The sequence below is a fragment of the Rhododendron vialii genome, chromosome 2a, assembly GCF_030253575.1.
Source record: "Rhododendron vialii isolate Sample 1 chromosome 2a, ASM3025357v1".
NCBI classification, from domain to species: Eukaryota; Viridiplantae; Streptophyta; class Magnoliopsida; order Ericales; family Ericaceae; genus Rhododendron; species Rhododendron vialii.
The window spans coordinates 5,022,398-5,047,573 of record NC_080558.1 but is presented as its reverse complement, the minus strand read 5'-3'; the positions used below and the strand labels follow the sequence as shown (position 1 = coordinate 5,047,573).

Here is a 25,176-nt window from a genome sequence, read left to right as displayed (position 1 = left end):
AATGTGAACATAATTTGGCGCATATGTTTTTCCCACCCGTATCCAAGCCTGTAACTTTTTTTCGTGCAACGTATGTTTTTCCGTAAATTGAAGATCAAAGTATACAACATACTTGAAGACTAAAAGAGGATGGAAAAATAATGCAAGAACGAGACAACCGTAGTTCACTAAAATACTCTCCAAAAACTACTTTTTGAAAACCAAAACCACTCATTGTTTGACACACCCCCATGTTGGGGGAATATTATTCAGGAAATTGAAAAATGTTTTGTGAATAATGAGATCTTTTCCAACAAATCCCGTATCAAACAAGTTTTGAAACCACTGACCAAACAAGTTTTCTATGATTTTCGCTAAATGAAAACCTAAAAGAAAAACTGAACCAAACGGAGTTCCTTGACCAAAAAAGAAACAAACAAACAATTAATTCTTAGCCTAGAAAAATTCTCAGCATAACATCTTCAAGCAAACACAAAGTATAGTTTTAAATCGCGGTATCGGTCACCGTCGCAGTATATCGGTATCGGGACGTGTTGGTGATACGTCACGGGAATTGGGTGTCGCGGTCGTGAATTTTTAAAAATCATAAGCAACATGTATAAAACTTGAAAAATATACTTTTGCGGCTTTTGCCCCCAACATTGGCTTACTTTTCTCTAATTCCACATTGGCAAGTTACAAAACTTCTATCTACTTTAAATAAATTTGCACTTTAGTGGGTTTGTGAATGAGAACCCAAGGAGAGGTCTCGCGCGCTCAGAAAAATGGGTGGTTCGCCTGCGATTTACAGTCTCCCCGGTATACCGGCCTATATCCGAATCGGCACCCTCAAATTCAGGTACGAACCGGCCGATACGGTTCATACTGGCCGATATTTAAATCTATGAGTCACAAACAGGTCAAGTGGATCTCAATTCTTGAGTTGCACATTACAAACATAGAAGTGAGAAAAAAAAAAATTTGACATCCCAAAGTGTCGTGAACAAAGCATCCCCCTGCCTGTAAACACGGAATTTGGAAGGTTTTTACACCACTTGAAGACATCTCCTAATCGTCTTCTCTTTCGGGGGGAGGACCGCACGGCAAAAGCATTTTCTGCACAGATTATAAGAACAATCGCAGAAAACATTAGATGATTTACAAAATCAAGACTACTATCATCCTGCATAACAAACAGAGTCATCTTATATGTCGGTCAAAAACACCATATTTTCGTGCTTCGTGAACTAACAAACAGAGTCATCTTATATATGTCAGTCAAAAAACAAAAGTTCTACAACATTTCATGCAATCAACATGTAAACTTCTTCTCTATGATACACATACAAGGAGTCTCATGGACGATAAGTAAGTTTTCTGTCCTAATATGTTCAACTTCTGTAGAGATGAACATGTAAATCATATCTCATGAACAGTAGAGATAAACATGTAAATCATCATATACTGCACTTCATGAACAGAAACATTGTGTTTGAACATTGCGGAGGCTTGCAAAAAATGACTCTTGAAGATGATGAATTTTAGCATGTCTCTCAATGTATATCGTCAGAAATTGTACTTGCCTCAAGAAGGTAGAGGTTAATGGTACATTTAAAGGTTTGAGAGAGAATTCGGTAAACATGCATTTTTAAGTTAGGGACTACATTACACCTTCATTTAAAAGTTCTGTGGGCACGTGCCCCAAAAATGCTCGATGAGTAAAATTGGGTGCGGCCCTTATTCGGAAAGGCGCAGCGAAACGCCTCGATTCAGAGTCGCCACTCGGGTTTTAGCGGTGAAAAAAAAACACCCAAAGAACCGAACTCGAAAACGTTTGCCCCGTTTGTTGATTTTGAAAAAGGCATAGACCGGTCCGTCGTCACCTTCAATATCTGAGGTTCGGGAGCCAGTTTACGAGAGGGAAAGGGTTTTATGGCACCCCTCTCGCCCAATCCGGAGATCGGTCTCTACTCGGGCATTCTTATAAAACTTTTGCATTTTTCTCTCATTTGATCATCTTTTTAGCCAGTTAGGGCGGGGGAGCAGTTAATAGGGATTAAAACGGTAACAAGTTGCAATTTATATGACGAAATGCTTTATGGATGATTTGCTTGCAATAATAATCATAGATTGAGAACAAGCACTGAGCAAACTGGATAACTTGAAATACGCTGCTCTGCAGGGACGTGAGCAGATTCTGTGCCAGCATGCACTGGCCGAGCCACTGCATGCTGTGAGAACATGCGCACGCCACCCCACAACTGGCGTACTCCACTTGTTTGTTTGCTCAGTCTTTGTTTTCAACCCTCTGGGCTCTGGAAAGGGACCAGCGCACACCCAGGACAAACCACGCAGTTAAATAAAGTAGAACATATACAAAAAAACCCCTAAACAGAGTGGGGACATAGAAGTAGGCCAAGGTCACACTAAGATGCAAGGGCCAGTCACGGAATCGTGGGCCTACTGTTGTACGCCAGTTTTAAGTGCCGTACACAGGTAATACCACAGTCCAGTACTTGGCTTTGCATCATCTGGGCTCTGGAACACGACCAGAAGGATCCCAGAGGCCTTTCAAGACAATAATAAGAGCAAGTAATGGATGTTACAACTAATCAAGTCTAAACACAGAAAGCAATAAACTGGTTCTTAGCATGCTGATAGGTGATAAAAGAAGACATTAAAATAAGAACAGGTGACCGATGATCCCTACGCCAGTAGTGCACATACCACCATTACTGGCGTACGGCAGAACGTCACTGGCGTGCGCCACGTAGTCCCTCACACGACCTTTGTATTTTACCAGTTTAAAGCCAAGACTAGTATTGTTTACTAGCCTGGACCTTACTGGTCCCCCTCAGGAGCTGAAAACAGAAAGGGACGCAAAGGTGGTATACCTTTTTGTATGGAAGTTGGGAGGTGGTATTGAGCTCTTAGAGGTTGAAGATGGAGGTTGTATGATGACTGAACATCAGTGGGTGTATGGAAGTGGACTGCTCTCCTTTCTCTTTCAATGGAAGAAGAGAGAAAAAGGGCAAAAGAGAGGAGAAGGGAAACTTCTTTCTCTTCCTTAATGTGGCTAACCCCTTGCAAATGAATGCAAGGGGGGGTATTTATAGAGGGGAGAGGCTGAGATCAGTTTGATCTAGAGCCTTGTTTGGCTGGTGGGAAGAGGAGGGGAGCCTCCCATGCATTAAATGCATGGGACTTGCCTTGATGGGGGGTGTAGGAGAGAAGGGGGGGCGTTCCTGCAGAATGCAATCATCAGGGAGACTGTAGCCGACGTCAGGGTGGCACAAAAGTCTCGTCTATGTGGCTGAATAAAGTTGATTTGACTAGTTTTGACAGGCGTGCGCCACATATTGACAGGCGTGCGCCACTTACAATTGGGTCAACGGTCGATGACTGACACGTGGCAGATAACTGGCGTACGCCTCCAAGACACTGGCGTAGGCCAGTTGGATTTTGCTGGGGCTGTTTGGCTTTGGTTTGAAGGGTTTGAAATGGGTTTGAAAGGGGTTTGGGACGCTCAAAGCTCAAACACACCTTCGTCTTCAGACTGTTCTCGACTATAATCATCATTGGGGGAATAAAAGATCGACAAATAACGCTATCTGGACAGTCCAGAATGGGGTGTCTACAAGTTCCATCTTCTATAGAGTCATAGGCTATACAGACGAACATTATTATGCACTTAATGAATACCAGAAACAAAGTTCATACTCTCAGAGTCAAAACTAAGAAGTTGGTCATGAGTAGACCTGGAGCAAGATGTCTTCGGAGATTAAAGTTCCATAATCCATCCATCTCTACATCAATACTCTTAAATGACTTCATAAACAATAAAGAACACCAAAACTATCTAATCCCAATATTTCCAATTAAGAGAACTAAACTAAGCCACAGTTTCAAAACTTCACTGCCAAAATAAGCAATTGATGGGCACCTACGTTGCACGCAACTAAGATAATGGATATTTTCTGAACACGTCGCAATTGTGGTCATAAATTGCAAAGACGTGTAAATTCACGTATAGCATCACAAGAACATGGAGTAATGTCTGATTGAACCTAATTCTAACAGTGTAAGATACCATACTACAATAGCTTGGATCACGTGGAACGTCCTGTTCCCATACCACCTACCAAAGCTATCCACACTCTGGGTAACAAAGGTCAGCAGGAGAACTGGGCAAGTTGGATACCACACAAGTCAGCAGAGACAGAATAGGAAAAAAGACGGACAACTAATAGGCAGCAACAAGAAGTTAGCATTTCTTATTTTTCTAGACAAAATCCACTGCCCGGCTTCTTCAAATGTCAACCCTTGTCAGATGACTCATTGGTGAGATATGAAGCTTTTTGACTCAGTTGCCAACAAATGACAAATGCTATCTACTGTACCCAATATTTGCGGTAGCTCCTCTTCTCTAACTACCCGTTCCCAGTAATTACTATTAGAAACAAGCAACTAAAGGATAGACTATCATAACATTCTCTTTACACCACAATCATAATTAATCAGCAATCCATCTGCAGGACCTCCACATCAAACTTGACATGGAGTGGGATATTGCTTACAGTGGAATTTGAAAGGCAAACACAACACATGACGCCAGTCTCAAAGCAGATATGAGTGCGCACCAATTTCAAAGCACTTTCACAAGGAACACGGGAACAACAAAGCAAATTAGCCTCATCGATAAATCAAAGAAACGGACAATATTGTTATCATAATAGAGAAACTATAATAATGACAAGTGTAACGTGTTCTGTACCTGCATAAAGTTGTAGCGTTCTCTTCCAATAGATTCATTTTCTGCAACGGCAAAATAGGCTAGCATAGGATAGTGTCCAACATATGAAGCATAGCTGTCCCGCTGGATGTTCACAGCCCATTCACTGGACAAAAACACACCAAAATGTAAGAACAATAAGATATAACAATAAACAACAAATTGAAAATCTTGCCACAACTTCGAAAAGAGTTGATATTACAATCTATGCAAATCTGCATGCCCAGTTCCAACATATTTAGCTTGCAGATGCTCAAGCTGGGAATTGATATTAAACCTGTCACTGACCTGCATGTATAGACATCAACCAAAGTTACAATAGTAAAAGAACTCCAAAGCTGATATAAAACAAGAGGAAATTATCAGTGCAGATATTACTGGTCCGAAACAAATAAAAAGAGAACCACGTATCCATAAAACCTGCTTTGGCTTTCCTTTTTCTTTCTTTCCTCTCTTTTTTTCGTTTACAATTTTCATTTATGATTGCAAGTCCATGTCCATATAATAACTAGAACCCTATGGAGACAACCACTCTTCCACTTGTTCACTGTTTAACGTGAACTCTGTGGAGACAAACCACCCTTCCATTTGTAAATTGTATAACTTGATCTCTGTGGCCACAACCACCCTTTTGTCAAGCTAAAAGAACTCGCGCGCAAAACATCTGATCGCAGAAGTCAAAACCCAAATACTGCCTCAACCGGAGCAATAACCCAAAAAATCCAATTAAAAAATTACCTTGCTAATCCCCTACCGAGTCACTTTCCGAAACATGATAAACTACGTTTTGCAAACCACATATACAGCTACACATGTATATACAACCAAATCAATTGTTTTAACAATTGGGTGGTGACCTAATTAGGGTTTAGAATAGATTGAAAAGACGTCAAGACAAGATATGAAAAGTGATGGAAGCTAAAGCTATACATTTGAATACGAGTGTTACATGTATGTAGCGACGATATATATAAGATTTACCTGCATCGTCGCCTGTCGAAAAACACAGTACCATACTACCACAGATACAGCAAAGCGAGCGAAGAGGAGAGAGAAGAGAGGAGAGAGAATTGGCGCTAGAGATGTGGTTTTTATATAGGACGAGCACATTGGGGCGGAATTGTATAATAGTACTACTATTTTTACACGATTACGTTCGAGTTCTAACACGGCTAGGAAATTTCAATTTGGTACTCGCAAGTGGTTTCATTGAATAGTCGTAATTTTACTCTGAGATTATGATGCAGTCCTATCGAATTTCAATTTATACTCTCTCTCTCTTTTTTTTGGCAAAGAATTTCAATTTATACGATTGGGTAATTTTCTTGGGAAATAAGTAATTTTCACGCTCTTGTTTTATCCCTCTGTACTCTTTTTATTTGTCTTCGTTTTTCAAATTTATCTCTTTGCTGCGTCATTCATAGAAAATTATTTTCATCTTTGCTAATGGCTTATGGGCCAAATTGTATCCCTCTAACTCTCATGCTATTTATGTTTTAACTTTTAATGCCAATAATGTCGTGTTTAATTTTAAACTAAACACTAATACATTTGGCATTGCTCCCTTAGGCTTTTCAGTCTGTCCGCATTGAATATGTATTGCTGATTTTGTCTACACCCATCTTGACACCAACAATTGCTACCTCTTGCTGATCAGTCTCGCTCCATAAAGTCTTTGGCTTCCACCACACTCACGTGTCGCCTCACTCTCCATCCCAACTTTCAATCTTGTAGCGGCCACGAGAATTTCCTCACCCCATCTCTAGCCCCTCCATGTCTCCAAACTTGCATTCTACTAAAACTTGCATAGATGTACAAAATTGGATGCCTTTACTAATTTGTAGGAGTAATATTTATAAGAGTGATGCTATATGTACCGACAGGGAGGGGAGAGAAATCGTACCGACGGCCGCCGGCAGGCCGTCTCTGGCCACCGGACAGCCGATCCGAGCCGTCCAAAAATTCTATAAAAAAAAAACCGAGGGCTTCATGTGAGAATCAACGGCATCCAAGGTGTGTAGGATGCTTGATCCGAGCACCCATTTTTTGTATATATACACGTATATACATATATACACGAAAAATGGGTGCTCGGATCAAGCACCATACACACCTCGGATGACATTGATTCTCACGCAAGGCCCCTCGGTTTTTTATTTTAAAATTTTTGGACGGCTCGGATCGGTCGTCCGGTAGCCGGAGACGGCCCGGCGTGGCCGGTCGGTACAATTTCCCTCCTTGCCGTCGGTACTTATATCATTAGGCCATTTATAAGTAGCTCGAGCAGGATGTAGTTGTTTACCTTCAAACTTGATAGGATTGAAACACTACAACAAAAGCTTCTTTTAATAGCGTCTGTTTATAGCGTTTTTGCAAGAATGCTATGAAAAATGATGGCGTGTGTAGCTTTTTCCAATTAAAAGCGGAAAAAGAAATGGGGCGTGCCAGCTGTACAATTCAGACAGCGTTCTCACCCAATTTTATAGCGTTCAAAAATTGTGATCCGAAAAAAATCAAAAAGCGCTAAAAATTTGGATCTCGCGCCCAAAGCATACAATCTCCTTATTCCTTTCGATTCCCTTCGTTTCGAACTTCCTGTGAGATCGACTTCCCTCATACTCCTATCGTCCTTCAGTCTCTATTAGGCTCAATTCTCTCTTTTATTCTGTTCACTTTCTGCAAATTAGGGTTCGGAGTAGTCGATTCTAAGTCTCTATTGTGCGCCCTGTATCTACTCAAACTCATTTGAGTGTGTTTGATGTCTCTTCTTTGGGGTTCGAGGCGTTCAATTGGAGTGGTTGTTGAAGGGAGTTGTTCACTCCAGATTTATTCTCTTATCCGCGATTCAACGGCTTCTTGATGGTTCTTCCGCTCGGGTTTATGAATCCAGACAAAGTGGACTAACTGGACGTTTTCGGCCAAGGTTATACGTAACAGAGGTGAGTTGTTGAGTATGTATGATGCTGCTTAATTACTCTTTGGTACTTCAGTTTGATTGAATGTGCTGGATCATTATATCCTTCGTTCTTAGTTATTTTTTAGGGCATTCATTGTCAAAGGTTAATTATGTTTAAAATTGATAGAACCCATCAGTTCTTATTTCTTAACAAAATTTCTATATTTTTTTAGAACTGTACTTCCAACAGCAGGAGAGAGCCATGGATACAGAGTGATCGGGTCAGTATTTTATATTGCTTGACTAAAATATTTGGTTGCTTTGGAACAAAATTGTAAGTGACATATTCTTCAATTGTGTCCAGTGTTGATTACAAGGTCTGAGTTTAGGTAATTTGATACTCTTTAATGAATGTTTACTTTAGGTCTTATTATGTGAAATTGCTTTCGATTTCTCAGTGCATATTTTTTGCTCCAAGGCGGAACTGGAAAAAAAAGGCTTGTTTGTGCCAGTGATACTGATAGTGGTTTGATTTTGTTCTTTAGTTTACTGTTTTTGTCAACTCTGATTACATGGTAACATCAGTACTAAGAATTCAGTACTAAGAATTCGATGTAAGCAACGCATGGTGAACATTTTCATTATCTTATAATCTTCTAATTGCCCTCACTGGAGCCTAATTTTCATCACTCACGAATGGTATGACCATATAACCTTGTTCCATTTGACTAGTATAGATCTTTGTAGAGAAAAGACTACCTTGATCTAATTGTCGGTTCATTTGTTCGGTAAATATGTTATGGCGATTAGCTTATTATACTAGTATTGGATTTTTGTTGACGTTTAGTTCTTTTCTCACATGGAAAATGAATTCCTTCTACTTTTACCTTTTGTTTTGTCCTTGTTTCCATGGGTTTGGCTAGGAGTTACACTCATAGTTTTAAATATCGGCCGATACGTACCGTATCGGCCGATACGTACCGGAATTTTCGGCTTCCGATACGGATATTGGCCGATATATCGGTGAGATTGAAATTCACAGGCGTATCGGCCGGTTCCCGATACGTATCGGTCCGTAACCGATATTTGGACCGATACGGCCGATACGGCCGATACGTATCGGTGCTGGAAAAAAAAAAAAAAAGCAAAAAACAAAAAACTCCTTCCACACAGCTTTTTTCACAGCTTTTTTCACAGCTTTTTTGCAAAAATTTTGGATCTTGTCTTGGAAAATAAGTAAATGTGATAATTAAGCCAATGTTTGGGGTAAAAGTATATTTTTCAAGTTTTATACATGTTGCTGATGATTTTTAAAAATTCACGACCGCGACACCCGATTCCCGCGACGTATCACCGATATGTCCCGATACCGATATACCGCGACCGATACCGCGACGGCGACCGATACCGCGATTTAAAACTATGGTTACACTTGAACGTGTCCTCCTTCTCCAAATGCTTGCAAGCAGCAAAGATTGAGAATAGGAATCACATATTGGATATAGCAATTCAACCATAATAAAATGGAGAGTAATGACCTCATCAGGTACCATTGGTGTTGACAACTTAAACTCTGTCAAACATTTCAATATCAAGTTCATGACTCGTGTATTGCTTTCGAACAGTATCATTAAATCCTTTCACGTGACTCAGCATAAAAGCAATGAAACATTCTCTAAGATTTTTTCGTGCAATGGCCTATCTGTTCTTTTGTCCTTCTCTATTGGCAAATTTAGAGGATAAGTAAAACTCATTGGCAAATTTTTTATCAACCAAATTAGTATGCTATTAGCTTGTTTGTTTCCGAGTACAATGAATAACATCTAAAAATTATATACAAATTTACATATATTTCTTCTGTGTCCCCTACAATGCCAGTTCCCATCTTTTGATAGTCGTTTTATCCTGTATCCGTATCTACGTTTGTATCCATATCCGTATTTATGCTTCCTAGAACTCCAAATTCAGATAACAATGCCAACGCGACAAAGAGAGCAACAAAAATATGCACAGAAAAATATCCAGTAGTAATTCGCAAGCAAAAGGACACTTGCCTCAGGCTCCTGCTTAAACTCTATTTTGCGCTGACAACAAATAAGTAAATGGGAGAATTTGGAAGACATATTTACCTCTAGTTCGACAAAAACGTCAGGGAGTGACCCAACCTCACCAAGAACCTGACCAACCAATCTATCAGCACATGTCAAAGTGGGATCCATAGTAGTTCCCACCCCAATCAGACCTCCCGGTACAGCAAATTGTAGTTCATTTTCCTCGGCTTTCAAGGAAATGATTCTGGAGTTAATCGGTGTGCATGTGATGTTGCCTTGCTCATCTTTTACAACAATCCCAGGACGAACCTCAATGAGTTGATTTACCTTCAAAACACCTTGCACAAAGGAAGATTATCAAATGCAAAACAGAACCGAATCCCGAATTACTGAAGCTATCTTCACAAGAGAATTCAACTACTTATTTATAACGTGAATAAAATTAAAGCTACGATGTCCACATAATGAAAAGGTGCATAAACAAATTCATGGACACCAGCTTACTTGTAGCACATGGGCCGAGGGCACTTATCATCTTCGCATTGATATATCTTTGCATTAGCATATCCAAGCTTAATAGTAATATTACGCTCTAGTTCATTTTTAAAACGTACAGTCTGCAAAATTGACAAATCATGAAGACCCTCAAAGTTATAAAGTAGAATTCCAAACAAAAACTTGAAGGAGAAAACAACCGGTCTAACTTTTGGTTCATGCCCTTTTCTTGCTCGAGAACAGGATGTAATGAGCAAAATTCCATCACTAATGGATAACAATACCCCCCAAAATTGAGCGGTATCCTGACATTCAAAATAGATATTAGGTAAAAGTACTTTATGAGAGCTCGCCCATTTGGAGATGGCCCTCGACAAAATAAAATTGATAAGTTAACAATTTTGCATAGACATGGATACGGATGTGGATACGGGAATTTTAAAAACTGCGGATACGGATACAGTAGGGGACACGCCACATGTGTGTGTGTATATATATATATATATATATATAGAGAGAGAGAGAGAGAGAGAGAGAGAGAGAGTTAGGTTCCGGTGAGGGATTCCTAGAGTTAGGTTCCGGTGAGGGATCCCTCATTTATTAAAATGCGGGACTCCCCTTCCCGATTGAATTTCGATGATCTGAGCCGCTCAAAGTGATCAGAACGTGATTTTAGGTGTCCCCGTGAGAAATCAGCAAAAAAAATGACCTGGAATGGCTTCATCCGAGCAGTTTTCATTGAACGGTTCAAAAAAAGCTGCTCGGATGACGCCCTTCCCGGTCATTTTTTTTGCTGATTTCTCCCAGGGATCCTTAAAATTACGTTCTGCACACATTGAACGGTTCGAATTTTCAAAATTTGATTGGGAAATGAAAGTCTCTCATTTTGTTAAAATGAGGGATCCCTCACTTGAAAATTCCTCTATATATATATATATATATATGTTATTTTCCCAATTTTAAATTGCAAAATGTAAACTTTAATGTTAGGGTTTCTTCTCTTTAGGACTTGTTTTTATAGTTAACTTACACTTAAACCCAAAATATTTCATTAGTAACATAGCTACCCAAAAAAAAAAAAATTTAAATACACGTACACCCCAACCGCGTCCCCAGAAGTGTCCCTGCCATGTCCCCCGAAAAATTTTAACTTAAATAATTGGACACGCCATGTGGTATGTTGGACACGTATCTAGCCGTGTCCCTGTGTCAGACACGGAGATACCTCAACCTCTAGAGGTGTCGGTACTACATAGTAAGTTAATGCCAACAGCTCTTAGAAACATAAGCTACATTCATTTTCCATCTACAAACACACCAAGGCATCACTCGGTCCCAGAAAATGGGGAGCAGCATCGACTAGTGCAGTCACGTTAAAGCATCAAAATCTAAATATGGACTTAATCACAAAAGTATATCATCTAACAAACTCACTTCCCCCAATCAGAGAAAACCAACAACCAATCTGTGCTTGCTTTTTGGCTGAAGCTACCACTACTAGTGCTTGGAGAAAACTTTGACACTTCCATTTATGCATCAGTTCATTGTGTTTGTCATCGCGGTGATAACAAGAAAGCAGACAGAAAAATAACGGATTATCTGCGTTACTATGTTGCTAAATTAGTGGGCTAACTAACTGCTAAAAAACTAACTGAATGACAAACTCAAACGCAGATAAGCCTGCAAATAAAAACTCACATCACAAGTTCGTGAAATTCAATCTACAAGTAAAAAGCAACTACAATAGAGAAAATAAAGAATTACCTGAACACCAGATACCGCTTTGGTACCTGGTAACCTAGAAAATAAGATTCAGAGATAAATTTCAGTTTTCATCATCAAGGCACTGAAACCTATTATGGTACACCAAAAAGCTTAAATCCTTAAAATCACCACCAACTCAATGAAAGCAGTTCAAAAATTTAATGAGCATGAAATTACTGATGTTTATTGTTGCCTGTCTAGAAATTACTTCAGGGGAGAGTGGATGTAGTTGTGTAACATCTAGCAGGCTCAAGTCCTGCTCCATTAAACCTTTTCGAGCCATATTTGCTGCAACAATCCAAACAACACATATCAACTTGCATTTCCTGGAAGGTGAAATGTGGCTGGAAATTGATGCTTAAGGGTTGGAGTTGGATGTTAACTGCTCTTGGAGCATCTCCAACCCAATCCTCCATTGGAAAGGATCCAAAGTATGAGATTTCACGAATGATATCTCTATATGTCTATTTGCCATCTTCATTACTTACATTTTACCCTTTTTCCTCCTTCATTGACCAATTCCATTCCAAATTCTACATTTTCTCTATTTACGTATTCAAAAAATGGATTTGGGCACTCCGACCACAATTTTTCACTCCATAGTTGGAGTCGCATAAGTTCATAACTTCATACTCTCAAATGAAGGAGGGAAAGAGTGGATTTGTGATGCATTTAATATCCATGTTTAAGATGGACGTATTAAATCAAAGAACCCATAAATATAAATATACTGAAACACATGTTTACAAAAAAAATACGACCGACTAGGTGAATAGCAAATTGTGCTGATGCCATAGCTACTTAGGCTTTTGACCAAGCAGAGCGTTTTTTCATTTTCCTACCCTTTATTAGCTCTTTCATTTCACACTCCATGTATGCGTGTGTGAATACTTGGGTGAGTAGTAGGATGGGGAAGTTGGGTTCGACTGATTTTACTACTTTTCCCTGACTCTTAATTTACGTTATAGCAAAGGCAGTTGGGAAAATTTACTTTTCGCCGAGGCAAAATTGAAAATCACTTTCATGACGCAGTTTCAAAAGTTCATCTGCACGCATTAATTAGTGCTCCCTTCTTTCTATATTAGAATAGATATGATGCTCGGAGGATGACGTACCCTAGACTGTCGCATGATAATTTATTTTACAATGCATTACGTTTACCATAAAAAACATACGCCAAAAAAGCCTATTAAGTCAAACAGAAACAGTAGGTACACTACCTTTTTACACTACATCTTTTGTGGGGCCTATTTTGGGTCCCATAAAAATCCAGAAAATGTCCATAAATTTTAAAATATTATCGTATGGGGTCCTGTAAAAAATCAGCTCCAACGAAAATCGATAAGTATTACACTTTTGGATTCGTAGGAGGAAACTGCAGAAATAATACTTACCGATATTCGTTGGAGCTGATTTTTTACAGGGTCCCATAAAACAATATTTTAAAATTTATGGGTATTTTAGATTTTCGTAGAACCCAGAGTAGGCCCCACCAAAAATGTTGTGTATTCAGTTAAATCAAATATGGATAAAAGTTTCACACATATTGGAGAAACAACACATAAAAGATCCAACGAACAAAAAAGGGAGTGAGTGATCTTACTACTTTGGCCTGACTTTTAAATTTATGTTCCAACAAAGATTGTTGTGAAAATTTTCTTTTTAACAGGCCAAAATTGGAAATCACTCTCGTGAGACAACTTAAAAAAATTTCCTCTACACCAATTAGTGATCCCCCTTTCTATACAGAATAGGTGATGCTCGGAGGGTGACTTACCCTAGACTGTCGTATGATGCTCAATTTACTTTTCGACTTACCCTAGACTGTCGTATGATGCTCAATTTTTTCAATGCATTATGTTTAGGGAATTGATAATGCCAAAATCCTTTTTGTTCCGATCAAAACATTTTTTGTTCCTATCAAAACTCATTCATTACATGACTTAATTACCCTTCACTACATCATTTACTTTACGAAAATACCCTTTAAAATCCCATAAGTGCAATGCGTTTTTCACTTCCACGTTTCAAGCAAAAATGCAAGGATTCATGAGCAAATTCTAGAGCTAATTTTAGAAGAGAAGCAAACAAAAATTAAATATCAAGCAAAAATGCAATTTAGCAAAACTAGAGGTAATTTGAGAAGGGACGTAAACAAAAATAATTCTCTGGATTTGATGGGGCATTTTCGTAAAGTAAGTGGTGTAGTGAAGAGCAATTAAGTCATACAACGAATGAATTTTGGCAGAAACAAAAAGGGTTTTGGTAGGAACAAAAATGGTTTTGGCATTATCAGCTCCCATTGTTTACCATCAAAAAACATAAGCGAAAAAGCTAGCTAAGGCCCCTTTCCATTAAGATTCTAATTTTTTAAGTAGTTACTTCCCACATAATAGAGAAACAAAAGAGAGACCTAAATGGAAGCACATTAAATACGAGTAGGAACCACTAAATCAGATGAAAATTTGGTGCAATATAGGCTTGAATTAGCGTACCAATGTACAATTTATTGTCTTTCTCCTCTTTGTAAGAGGAGATTTGTGCGATGTTCGGTTGGGCCTTTGTTTTCTGTGCCTTTAATCCACTTCCTGTTTTCTCGGGGTACTTTCGGGGTAAGTTTTCTTTGTACGTAGCATTCTCCATTCTGCTAGAGACAAAGAAAATTTACTCTGAAAGTACCCCGAAAACAGCAATCAATGGTTGAGATTCACTTTGATATGTGTGACCCAATCATCAAAGTGATTTTCAACCATTGATTACTGTTTTCGGGGTACTTTTGGGGTAAGTTTTCTTTGTACGCAGCATTCCCCATTATGTAAACGTTGAGGCCATAGGAGAAAGGAGAGAGAGAGAGAGAGAGAGAGAGAGAGAGAGAGCGGGGGGGGGGGGGGGGGGGGGGGGGGGGGGGGGTGGGGGGCGGTGATTTACCTGAGGGGCTGCCGCCGGTGAAGAGAAAGAGGAGTGGCACAATGGACAGTGAGAGATTCCGGCATATGAGGAAAAATCCTAAAAAAATTATTGCTGTGTTTTTGCAAAATAAATCTTTGCAGTGTCTTTGCAAAATAAATCTTTGCTGTATTTATTTAGGGACACTGTTGCCTAAATTATCGTTTTATTATTATTTTTGCTTTTAATTTTCCCTAATTAGTGTCAAATTTTTTAGATTAATATTATCTATCGATGAAAGAATTAAATACAAAATTTATAATAAAAAAGTTTGTTAGAGATAAACGAATGATTAATCTCAAATTTACAACTAAATAAAAGCCTTATATAAAATTAATACTGACTGTTACGAACACAAATTAATTTAGGTTAAACTCACCGTTCTTTTTCTTCTTTCATACTATTAAATGTATGTTTTCTGGAACTCACATTCAGGGAAAAAAAAAAATCCATATACGGCTTTCTTTCCCTATAATTAAAACACCAAAATCGAGTAGTTTAATTAGCGTAGTCGTACTTATTTACGAGCTTTTAGTATTTAATAGTATCAGTCACAGGTTTTCTTTATGATCTATTTTCTTCTAAAAATTGGTGGAATTTATTGTTTTCTTTTGTGAAATTGAAAGGCCAGAAGGAACCAGAAGGCTATGGAGTATGGGGTATTGGACAAGAAAATCGACCTTGTATGGAGTAGTTTTGCAATCCCATTGCGTGCCTTGATGGTCAAGTAAAATGGATTCTCGTACAAGAAAATGTTGCTCTGTTTTGAAAACAAACAACAATGTATCGTAGAGGTACTCATCGATAAGGCCCGTAAACGAACCAAATTATTCTTTGAACGAGTTACCAAATTATTCTTTGAACAAGTTATAACGAAGCTCGTTCAACTTATATAGTACTATAATGTTTGAAAGATTGGAGGTACCCGAATTTGTCGGTGATCGTTTCGATTAAGACCCATTTCATATCGAGTCACTTCATAAAAAAACAAACGCTTGAATAATCTGGTAGTAATATTATTCCAACCACTCGGATTCCAGAAAGATAAACAAAATAACGAAATTTATATAAATAAATTTGGAAGCCACATTACTGATACACATTGAGCCAACATATTTCGTGTTTTACATTATTATTAATAATTGGCTGAAGTAGCTCCCAATAACACCCAACAGGTTAATTAAGGGAGGACCAAAAATGAATAGAACCTATAAATGCAGGTAGTCTATGGTATCAACTACTGCATCAAAATAAGAGCAGTAGACAAAAGGGAAGAGAGCAGTAAACAACATCCAAAGCTATAAAGATGAAAAGAATTTTACCCTATTACACCCCTCAGGACATGGTTCTTGAACCCTAAGGGCATGAGATAACAAGAAAAGTGAATCGTCGAAGAGACTCCGTTTTCCATTTTCTTACTCCGATTCCCTGAGGCTATCACTTGTCAGCCATAGTTTCTTCTGGATCACAAGGACAAGATCATCCCCGTCCTGGTCGGAATCCGAAGAGTCGTCAGCTGTTGCCACGGCTTCCCAATGCAATGCTTGTAAGTACTTCTTTACGAATTCGATCACCGGTTTTCTATCTCGGATTATAATGAATCCAGTGGGCCTGAGCAAGCGATCCATCTCAAGTAGCAGATCCTCGGCACTACACCCTTTCTTCTCGATGTCTGAAAACACAGTCCAAGCATGAAGTAGATCGTATGTCCGAGGGTATGTTGAGAAGGCTTCACACCTATAGACAAGTCAGTGAGTGCATCATATGTCAGAATCTTCTACATTCAAATTTCCATCAAAGCAAAAGGAAATTAATCACTTTCTTAAGCTACTATTTCTTTATCTTAAAAAGTTAACCCAATCTCAAATGCCCCTTATGTTCAATGCCAAATAGGTTGGATGTGTCAAGTTAGGAGCAATTTTCACTGGACGCTAAGAAAACCACACATCATCGCCTTCCACTTGGCATCATTAGGTTAAGTGTAATTGCTAGTGCTACTTCTAAATAGGTACTATAAGTCCATACTCCCTAGCATTGCAAATGCACATGCAGCTTCCCTCTTCCAAAGATGCCAAGAAAAGAAATTACTTCTTCACGAACATGAAAAATTTCTCCATAAATAGATTTCATACCAGCTATGAACTGTGCCAATGAGGCCCCTATCATACACTAGCTTGAGTGTGTTGGGTCCATCCTCAGGGACGACATTCATCACCCACACATCCTTTTCCTTCAGGGCAGCTCCAAATGACCCCAGATTTGCCTTCATGTCCATTATATTCCTCAGACTGTCTGATGCAATCTTTGGACTCAACAGATTCCAGTAACTCTCAACCCTTCGTCGCCACAATTCCTGAATTACACCAGCAATACCTAAGCTTTATTTGAGTTTTCTGTTCTTCATTGACAAGCATATTTGTGGGCAAAAAGCAGTAATTACAGAAAGAAAGAAAAAAGAGAAGAGGAGAATAATATGACCAAAAATTACCGTGTCCTTTTCAAACATATCATTTGAATACCCAAAATCAGCGAGACGAGGAGGTGGCGCAGTTAATCGACGTGGCCAAGGTGCCAGTCCGCTTCCCCCTGTTCTGTGGTCATCTGACAAAGAGAATTTAAATACTATGAATGCTTCCAATTGACAACATCCTTTTTTAAATAAATTGATTGATGTCGTCAAAGAATGGCTCAACACGACATTTCTTCTTCTTTTTTTCCCCTTTTCCTGCAAAGTAGATCTTAAAGATGCTAGCACATATTTCTAATTGAAGGGTACTGGCTAGCCAGACATACAGGCAACATTTGCTACGCACAAAAAATATGCAGCTTCCGGACGCCAACCTTGTGCTGGAGGGATGCAGGACAGCTTATGTGATGCACACTCAAAATAATATATGCAAAAAGCTGCCGAACTTAACAGAAAGGAATATGCAGTCTCAGGAACGATGGTACTTGACAGCACACTTGGAGGTATAGATCATGTCTAAATCCATTCTTTGTACTTCAATCTCAGTGATTGTTTAAATTTCTACAAACTTGTGCTAAGAAGACCTAGATGCGAAGCTATTGACACCATGTCCAGGCAACTTTTGAACATACGAAGAAAAATAGAAAATTACGTTACAAGGTGATGTGTACAAGGAGTGCGTCTAATGAGTTTCAGTATCTGCTAAGAAAATTGGACACGGACTCCTAGACCTGCAATTGTTTCAGATAGTATAACTGTGAAAAACCAACTCCTTGCTATAACCGAAACAGGATGGCATCGCAACTTTCATCAACCCCAAGTACCTATTATCAGATTTCATGAAACTTGGGGTCCACTAGGTGCAACCTCTAAACATTACGTTGGATCCATTCTCACATCAAATGTGGTAGATGGGACCTTTCAAAGTCATCACTCCCTGTCTAGATCAATGCCACCAGATTTTATAGAACAATTACTTTCATGGCAGCCTTTGGGCCGGCAAATCAAGGATGATACCACTGATAGTGTAAGGAGCTTAGGATCTCACATCTTATGATCTCACATCTTATGATAGAAACAAATAACGAGGCAGCAACCAAACAAGCTCCTTTACAAAGCTTTAATCAGTATATCCCAATAGGAAGACAACTCTCCTTCTAACATTTGTCAGCTTCAACCAACAAAAAGGCATCAAAGGAAAGATCCAAAGGGCAGAGAGAGAGAATGAGCCCCATTCAACCAGAAAAAAGAAAAAACCTATAAAAGCAAAGAGACGGCAAGAGGAAGAAACACGACACCCAGAAATCTATCTCGTGGAAAATATGGATAGCCCTGTGTGTTTATGCAAAACAGTTCACTGCTGCTACATTTTGAAGTAAAGTTCGGTCAACGAAAATCTCCATCAAAACCTTCGGTGTTATTATAAGAAAAGTTAACCTTATCTAAATCTACTATTGACTAAAACCCAGAATTCTGCAAAGAAAGTGATGTCTATGCAACCAATTCCACTGTTACACTACATTTAACTAGAGATTAGCTAAATGGCACTTGCATCTTGCTCTTTAGGAACATATTTATCAACCCAAATGAAAATCTGATTCATATCTAATCACTGTTCACCCTGAATGCCCACACAGAAACTATGCCTCAGAACCCAAAACAAAAATCACACGCACCAAAAGAGAAAAGACACTTACGATCAGAATACGTTGTGATGCATGGTTCCATTGACACACCCCAAACTGCATCTGGATCATCATCAGCACGGCAAAGAGGAGGTTGCGTACCAGGTTCTCTTTCCAGGTAACAGTCATTCGATAAGGGTTTGACCCAAATGACAGTTTGGTTCTTTTTGGCAGCTATTTTCCAACACATTCGTTCGACTAGTGCGCTCATCTCTCTCCATATTCTGAGATCCTCTTCATCCTGCGCATATGCTTCAGGAGATGAGTAGGCAAAGTAGCCTCCTGGTCTGAGCACCCTGTCTAACTCAAGAAGAAGGATCCCGTCCCTTTGAAGCCAATCAATCCTACAACGAGAACAATGAGCAAGTTCAAAAGATCTACTTGGATAAGGAAGCCTCTTAGTTCCCAGGACCCCAAGATATGCAGGAATTCCTCTCTCTAGGGCGAATTGGATCTGATTTTGATGCACATCGTTAGGAGCTAAGGACATCGTAATGATATCCGATGAAAGAAGATAAGCTCCAAAACTTGCAACTCCACACCCAACATCAAGAACTGTTCTTAACTTTCCCCCATTGTTTAAATTACTGTTTGAAAAGTTGAGCATCTGTCAATCAACACAAGCTGAATTATTGTGATGCAGAAGAGCATGAATAAAATGAGTACAACTGTGGCCAGAAAGGGTTACAAAGCATAAAGAGTCATATGATATTGTAAGGATTACGAGTCTTACATCTGCAAGTGAAGCGATGTACTTATCTGCTCCAGAGTGGAAATGAGTGCCTCCCCCAGGAAAGACAATCTTCTCACCTTTGACAACCATCCAATTCTGGTCAGACTTCTCATGAGCAAGGTGAGTATGTGGGATATTTGCTTTCCAGACTGTATCCCGACTACTGGGCCATTTGATTGGAATCTGAAACCGGGAACAAAATCATTGAACCAAAAGACACAAAAGATTTCAATGCCACTTCAACAACTTCAGGCATACTCTCACCTTGTACCCTGATGGAGGAGGAATCAAGCAATTGAATCGCCTTTCAGCCGGAGGGCAATGTCTTTCGTAGTGCTCCATCAAAGCAAGATCCAGCTTCAATCGCATTTGGTATATGAGATTCCTGTCTAGGCAGGGAATCAATTCCGAATGCCGATCATCACAAACCTTCAGAACCATAAGCAGATATATCAATGGTTGTTAGCCAAAAGCCCAAAACATATCAAACATGGGATGCAAGGGAAAATTGAAAACAAGTTTTTTTTCCCTTTCCTGATGGGTTTTTTCCCCCTCTCCCTAATCTCACTTAGGTTTGAAACTTACAGGGAAGCTCTTTGGAATGATACCATCTTCTCCATCTTCCAGCCCAAACTTGGTTGTAGATTCTTCTTGCTTACCGCCAAGATCAGCATCTTCATCCCCGCCCAAATAAGAAGACCCAAGTTTCCTCAATGATCGACTACCATACTCTAAAGCCGATTCACCTTGGCTGTGAGAGCCAAAATATACATACAGGAAAACAAGAAAGCCACCTACAATACATACAGATGTGATCATGCGCTTCTTTTGTCCTCCATCTGATCTTCCCCTCATTTTTATCCAGCTATTATATTCTTCAGATGGAAATCTCCACTCCAAATTTAGTGTTTATATTTCAAAACAAGGATCTCATAACGAGGCCAACTTGTAATAATTAGCTCAACTGTTTCGTGCCAATTTCAGCACTAGGAGTAATACCTTAAGTCTTGTCCCTGTAATTCAACAGACAATAAAGCAGAATTATTGAATGCAACATGTTGAGCAAAACAAAAAACCAAACATAACAATTCACAAAGTAAAACAGGCAAAAACAAAAGAGAAAGAAAGACAATGGTTGCAAGAATACATAGAACAAAATAAGGAGATTGCAATCTGGAGCATGAAGCTACGTTAAGATTCATAAATTATGTGAGCCTTTCCTTTAGATGCTAGTAAGAGAAAATTGTACGAGAAATGTGAGTCCCCCAAAGCTGGGTAGGATGTGTTCAAACTGAAGTTTGAAAGTAACAAGACCCACACCCCAACCTAGTCAGTTACTACAATTAAAAGTGAATATAAACACAATCATTGTGAACTACTCAAAAATTACCGCACAACCAATTGATTCAAGAGTTTCATTGGACCAAGTGCTTTATGTTTCTAAGGTAACAGTTAAGACTTAAGGGTAACTGACCATGAAAAATCCAGGAAAGGCAAACAAACACCTCCACTCAATTGAGCCGAAAACAGTTTCCATCATTCTATTTCTTTATTCTGCCGAATGCTACATATCACAATAATTCTTGGCCCTTATATACGACCACCATTCATGAGGAGATAGGAAACGGTGAAAAAAAAAAAACCCAAGTAACACATTCCATCTTTTCTGTTTTCAGGAGATGTGGAATATTTGATATAAAACGGCAACAAAGGACCCAAAATCAAACGTTAAATTTTACTGAGCAATTCAAAAAGATAGAAATATCTTTTAACCCAAGTTAGAAAAAGAATACTACTAGCACTATGCAAAACCTTCAACTGGTTTTTTGGTTAAATTCGTTCTTTCCTGGTTTCACAGAATCGAACTTCTCATCAATACAATAACATCTCCCCAAAAAACAACCTGAGACACACAATTGAACATTTCATTTCACATCTCATCCAGAGCATAAAAAATGTAAACATACAATTAGTGATGTAAAAATTACCAATGATTCTTTTAAGAAACACAATCTTTTCCGCTGAAATGAACTCAGCATAAACAAAATGACAGCTCTCCTAATGGGAGGATACACACCAGATCTACAATAAACAACAATAAAGACACACCTTTCCCATTTGGCATTAATCACATATTAATTTCACATCAATAAAATAAGAGGTCCCCAAAACAAAACCTAATTTCAACATTTCATTTCACTGGTCAGCCAGAGGATTAAAAATGAATACACCCAATCATTAATGATTCTTTAATAGAGAAAATCTTCTCCACTTCCACTGGAAAATGAACTTAGCCTAAACAAAATGACAACAGCTCTCCTAACAAAAGCATACACGCAGATCTACAATAAAACCATAAAATTCCCATTAGCAGCAATCACATACTTATCCAAACCCCAATATATTGCCAAACAATCATCTAATTGACCCGACAATCATTCGAATTAAATCAGATCCAATGATTACATCAATGCAGATGAAGAACTCACAGATCTGAACAAAAGAACGATTGAGTAACGAAGTAGATGTGGACAGTGAGTGAAACCCTATAATTTGCACGACAGATGTTCCTGCTTCTAGCTATAAATGGATATGTGCATACAGGTGTATTGATGGATATAGATTAGTGGACAGAGAGGTAACACAGTCGTTGACAGATGTGCCCGACAAAAATAAATGGAGAGAGAGAGAGTAGATCTCAGAGTGGGCTTACCTTTTCAATACGCTACGCTTAGAGAGAGAGAGAGGGGAGAGAGGAGAGAGAGAGAGAGCGCGAAGTGCTGCTGCTGATGCGTAGAGGTCTGTGATTAAGGAATTTTTGAGATATATATAGAGGGTTAAATAAAGGGGGAGAGAGAAGAAAATTAATAAAGTGAAGAATTTTGACTTACCAGTGTCGGCAGAGGTCGTCGAATTTCTATTCTATATGATCAACTGCGATTAACAAGATTTTGAAAGAAATTATTGAGGAATTTTGACTTAATAGGTGTCATGTTGAAAGATCATGATAAAAATATATATAATGTTGTGTGATCTAATGATTTAAGAAATTTTAAAAGAAATTTTTGGATGGATGACGATGTTGGAAGATCACGACTATAAAATTATCGAAAATGCTAAAGTCATCGACGGTGGCTGTACCGATCAGCACTCGACCTACTTCAGAACCAGTGTGAAATTTGAATAGAAAATGAGAAGAATGGATCTAATTATCTAGGAGTATATTTGTTTTTTTTCATCACCTACTATATGTACTCTTTACCCTCATTATCTATCACTATCTTGCTGATAGATGAAATGAAAAATCTATCTCTATCTCATCCATTGTCTCTAGGGTAAATTTTGCTGGCGACCCTGAAGTTTGCTTTAATGACATGTACTGTCTCGCCTATGAGAAATGTCTATTAAACTCGTATGATTTAAATTTTTGTATTATTGTCATTTAACCAACAGTTGTTCGACCAAGTATGTTATAAAATTATCCGAGAGCATATTATATTGGCAAATTTACCACTTTTAACAATAGACTAATAATAAAAAGTTCTCAACTTTTTTTATTTTTGACCAAAAAATAATAAACTTGTCATTTTCTGACAAAAAATGGTTCTTTCGAGTAGTAAAAAAAATATTTTTAATAAATTTATCGTTTTTTTTTATCAGAACAACTTCTCCAAAAGGTAAAAAAAGTCATTTTGATTTCAAATAAGTTAGAGATGAAAGGTTTTTTCATTACTTTTTGTTATCAAAAAGGACACGTTGAGAGTTGATTCAAAATTTCGACAAGAAAAATCGAAAAGTAAAAAATAATAATTCCAATTCAAAATTTTCGTGAATAAAAACAAAAATAAGCCATACAGACAACAAAATATTCTAACGGGCATTGATTTTTCACAAACATATTCTGCTGCGTAATTAAAATGGGCCTAGATTGCAAACCATTGGGTAGTTTGATTTGAGTGGGCTTGATACAAGTAATGAAATTTGGGCTAAATATAGTTTACTGGTTACAGGAAGATTTCATTGGGCCACAGGTTTGCTGGACTTATTTCGGCTAATTAAATTAGAACATGGAGAACTTCCACGTTAGCACAGGTGGAAACTGGAAAGTTCACCTCCTCCCTCGGCGGAGGCAGGAACAACATTGCAATGTTTTAATATACCAGTCCAGTCACCTAGAAGCCGCCATGTGATAGGAGAGTTTCTCCCGGGTCAGCGGGAGTGTCGGGGCAATGCCACAGTGCATGAAATAAGTTCTTCATGATTCAAGACAAAAAGACCACACACCCTCTCGTGGTCAAGGGTCACTAAAACATAATTAGATAACCACTAATTTAACTTTTGAGGGTAAATTTTTCCCTAGCCGCCGGCCGCGCTTTCTAGCAACTTGTACATGGGTGAAACTTTCACTTTCCGACTGTAAGCCTGCTGCAATAACAAGTGGACTATGAGGATTGATAATCAACTTATCGAGTGAGACAGCAATCACAAGCAACTGTGATATAAACTCCAGTTCATCTGCATGCCCTTCAAAACCAACCAATTCCACCACTTTAAGGCATTGGTGCTGAAATTTAGGAGCAACCCTCGCATATATGCCATTGCGCCTCACAAGCGCTAGCTGCCACCATTTAAACCAAGTCATTTTTTGTGCTTTCTACAGAAAATAAGACGAACAAGGATAAAGGATTGTTTCATGAAGTACCGTAAAATCGTCCCGAGATGATACTCCATACTGATACTGCCATAAAGAAGACAATGGAATCAAAAACTTGTTTGCAAAGAGAAAGCCTTTTGTCCATGATTAGCTTATGTAAATATATACACAGCAGTAAGGATCACAGGATAGCAAATATATGCAAAGCACAAATAAGCATAAATAGGTGCTTAAGGTAAAACTATTTGGAGTTTAGAGGACAATATACATAAGGCATCCTGGCAGCGGCAACAATGTAGTTGAATTTCCATAAAATTCATTTTTCTGTTTTATCTTTTACAATCTCACCACCAACTCCATATCTCTCCCATTCACCGCTGCTACAAGTTGCCACCACTTCGTGGTCCATGTTGCAATCTATTGTTTCCTTCTCCACCAATTTTCATTGCCATCGCCCTTCTCAAAAATTAGATACAAAATGTGGGGGCTTCGGTTATGGCCTCGGTATTCTGACCGGACCACCATTGACCGAGGCCTCATATCGGCACGGTCTATAGGATTGAACAGGCGGGACAGTGTATATCCTCCTCTTTACTCGCTCGGCATCGAGTCTCCTGTTGACACTTCGGTTAATTACCGAAGTGTGCATTCCGTTAAGGTTTCTGAAAGAATGTAGCATAGCAAGAGAGGACCAAGAGCGACACGTGGCGGAAA

General features: G+C 38.7%; 2 protein-coding genes and 1 long non-coding RNA gene across 6 annotated transcripts; 1 reads left to right on the top strand and 2 right to left on the bottom strand.

Moving 5' to 3' along the window:
- Positions 1-886: 886 nt before the first annotated feature.
- LOC131316386 (uncharacterized protein At4g14342) lies at positions 887-6,004 on the bottom strand. 2 transcript variants are annotated; one of them, XM_058345732.1, is made up of 4 exons: positions 5,753-6,004; positions 4,974-5,059; positions 4,754-4,877; positions 887-1,095 (listed from the first exon to the last, which is right to left on the bottom strand). In XM_058345732.1, exons 1-4 carry the CDS (start codon positions 5,879-5,881, stop codon positions 1,048-1,050), a joined length of 387 nt encoding a protein of 128 aa, XP_058201715.1. In that variant the 5' UTR covers positions 5,882-6,004; the 3' UTR covers positions 887-1,047. The 2 variants fall into 2 exon arrangements, with proteins under 2 accessions (XP_058201715.1, XP_058201716.1); XM_058345733.1 differs by lacking the exon at positions 5,753-6,004 and having other exon boundaries at positions 4,974-5,065.
- A 1,094-nt stretch (positions 6,005-7,098) lies between these two features.
- On the top strand, positions 7,099-8,180 carry LOC131316387 (uncharacterized). The gene is made up of 2 exons (XR_009197114.1): positions 7,099-7,710; positions 7,901-8,180. It is a non-coding gene; the product is annotated as an uncharacterized LOC131316387 (long non-coding RNA).
- Positions 8,181-15,968: 7,788 nt separating this feature from the next.
- On the bottom strand, positions 15,969-22,643 carry LOC131310523 (probable methyltransferase PMT3). 3 transcript variants are annotated; one of them, XM_058337595.1, is made up of 8 exons: positions 22,522-22,643; positions 20,394-20,821; positions 20,073-20,237; positions 19,809-19,991; positions 19,088-19,682; positions 17,412-17,524; positions 17,056-17,276; positions 15,969-16,660 (listed from the first exon to the last, which is right to left on the bottom strand). In XM_058337595.1, the coding sequence occupies exons 2-8, from the start codon at positions 20,661-20,663 to the stop codon at positions 16,339-16,341; spliced, it is 1,869 nt and encodes a 622-aa protein (XP_058193578.1). In that variant the 5' UTR covers positions 20,664-20,821; positions 22,522-22,643; the 3' UTR covers positions 15,969-16,338. The 3 variants fall into 3 exon arrangements, with proteins under 3 accessions (XP_058193578.1, XP_058193569.1, XP_058193587.1); XM_058337586.1 differs by lacking the exon at positions 22,522-22,643 and adding an exon at positions 22,298-22,510; XM_058337604.1 differs by lacking the exon at positions 22,522-22,643 and adding an exon at positions 22,194-22,494.
- Between the last annotated feature and the right edge of the window lie 2,533 nt (positions 22,644-25,176).

Excerpts from the sequence above, each read along its gene's own strand:
- LOC131310523 (XM_058337595.1), bottom strand. The coding sequence starts at position 20,663 with ATGAGGGGAAGATCAGATGGAGGACAAAAGAAGCGCATGATCACATCT. Across the intron at positions 17,525-19,087 it reads CATCACAACGTATTCTGATC|ATGACCACAGAACAGGGGGA; the intron begins GTAAGTGTCTTT and ends TCTCTTTGTCAG. Across the intron at positions 16,661-17,055 it reads ATTGGCACAGTTCATAGCTG|GTGTGAAGCCTTCTCAACAT; the intron begins GTATGAAATCTA and ends ACTTGTCTATAG.
- LOC131316386 (XM_058345732.1), bottom strand. The coding sequence starts at position 5,881 with ATGTGCTCGTCCTATATAAAAACCACATCTCTAGCGCCAATTCTCTCT. Across the intron at positions 4,878-4,973 it reads CATGCAGATTTGCATAGATT|TGAATGGGCTGTGAACATCC; the intron begins GTAATATCAACT and ends GTTTTTGTCCAG. Across the intron at positions 1,096-4,753 it reads AACGCTACAACTTTATGCAG|AAAATGCTTTTGCCGTGCGG; the intron begins GTACAGAACACG and ends TAATCTGTGCAG.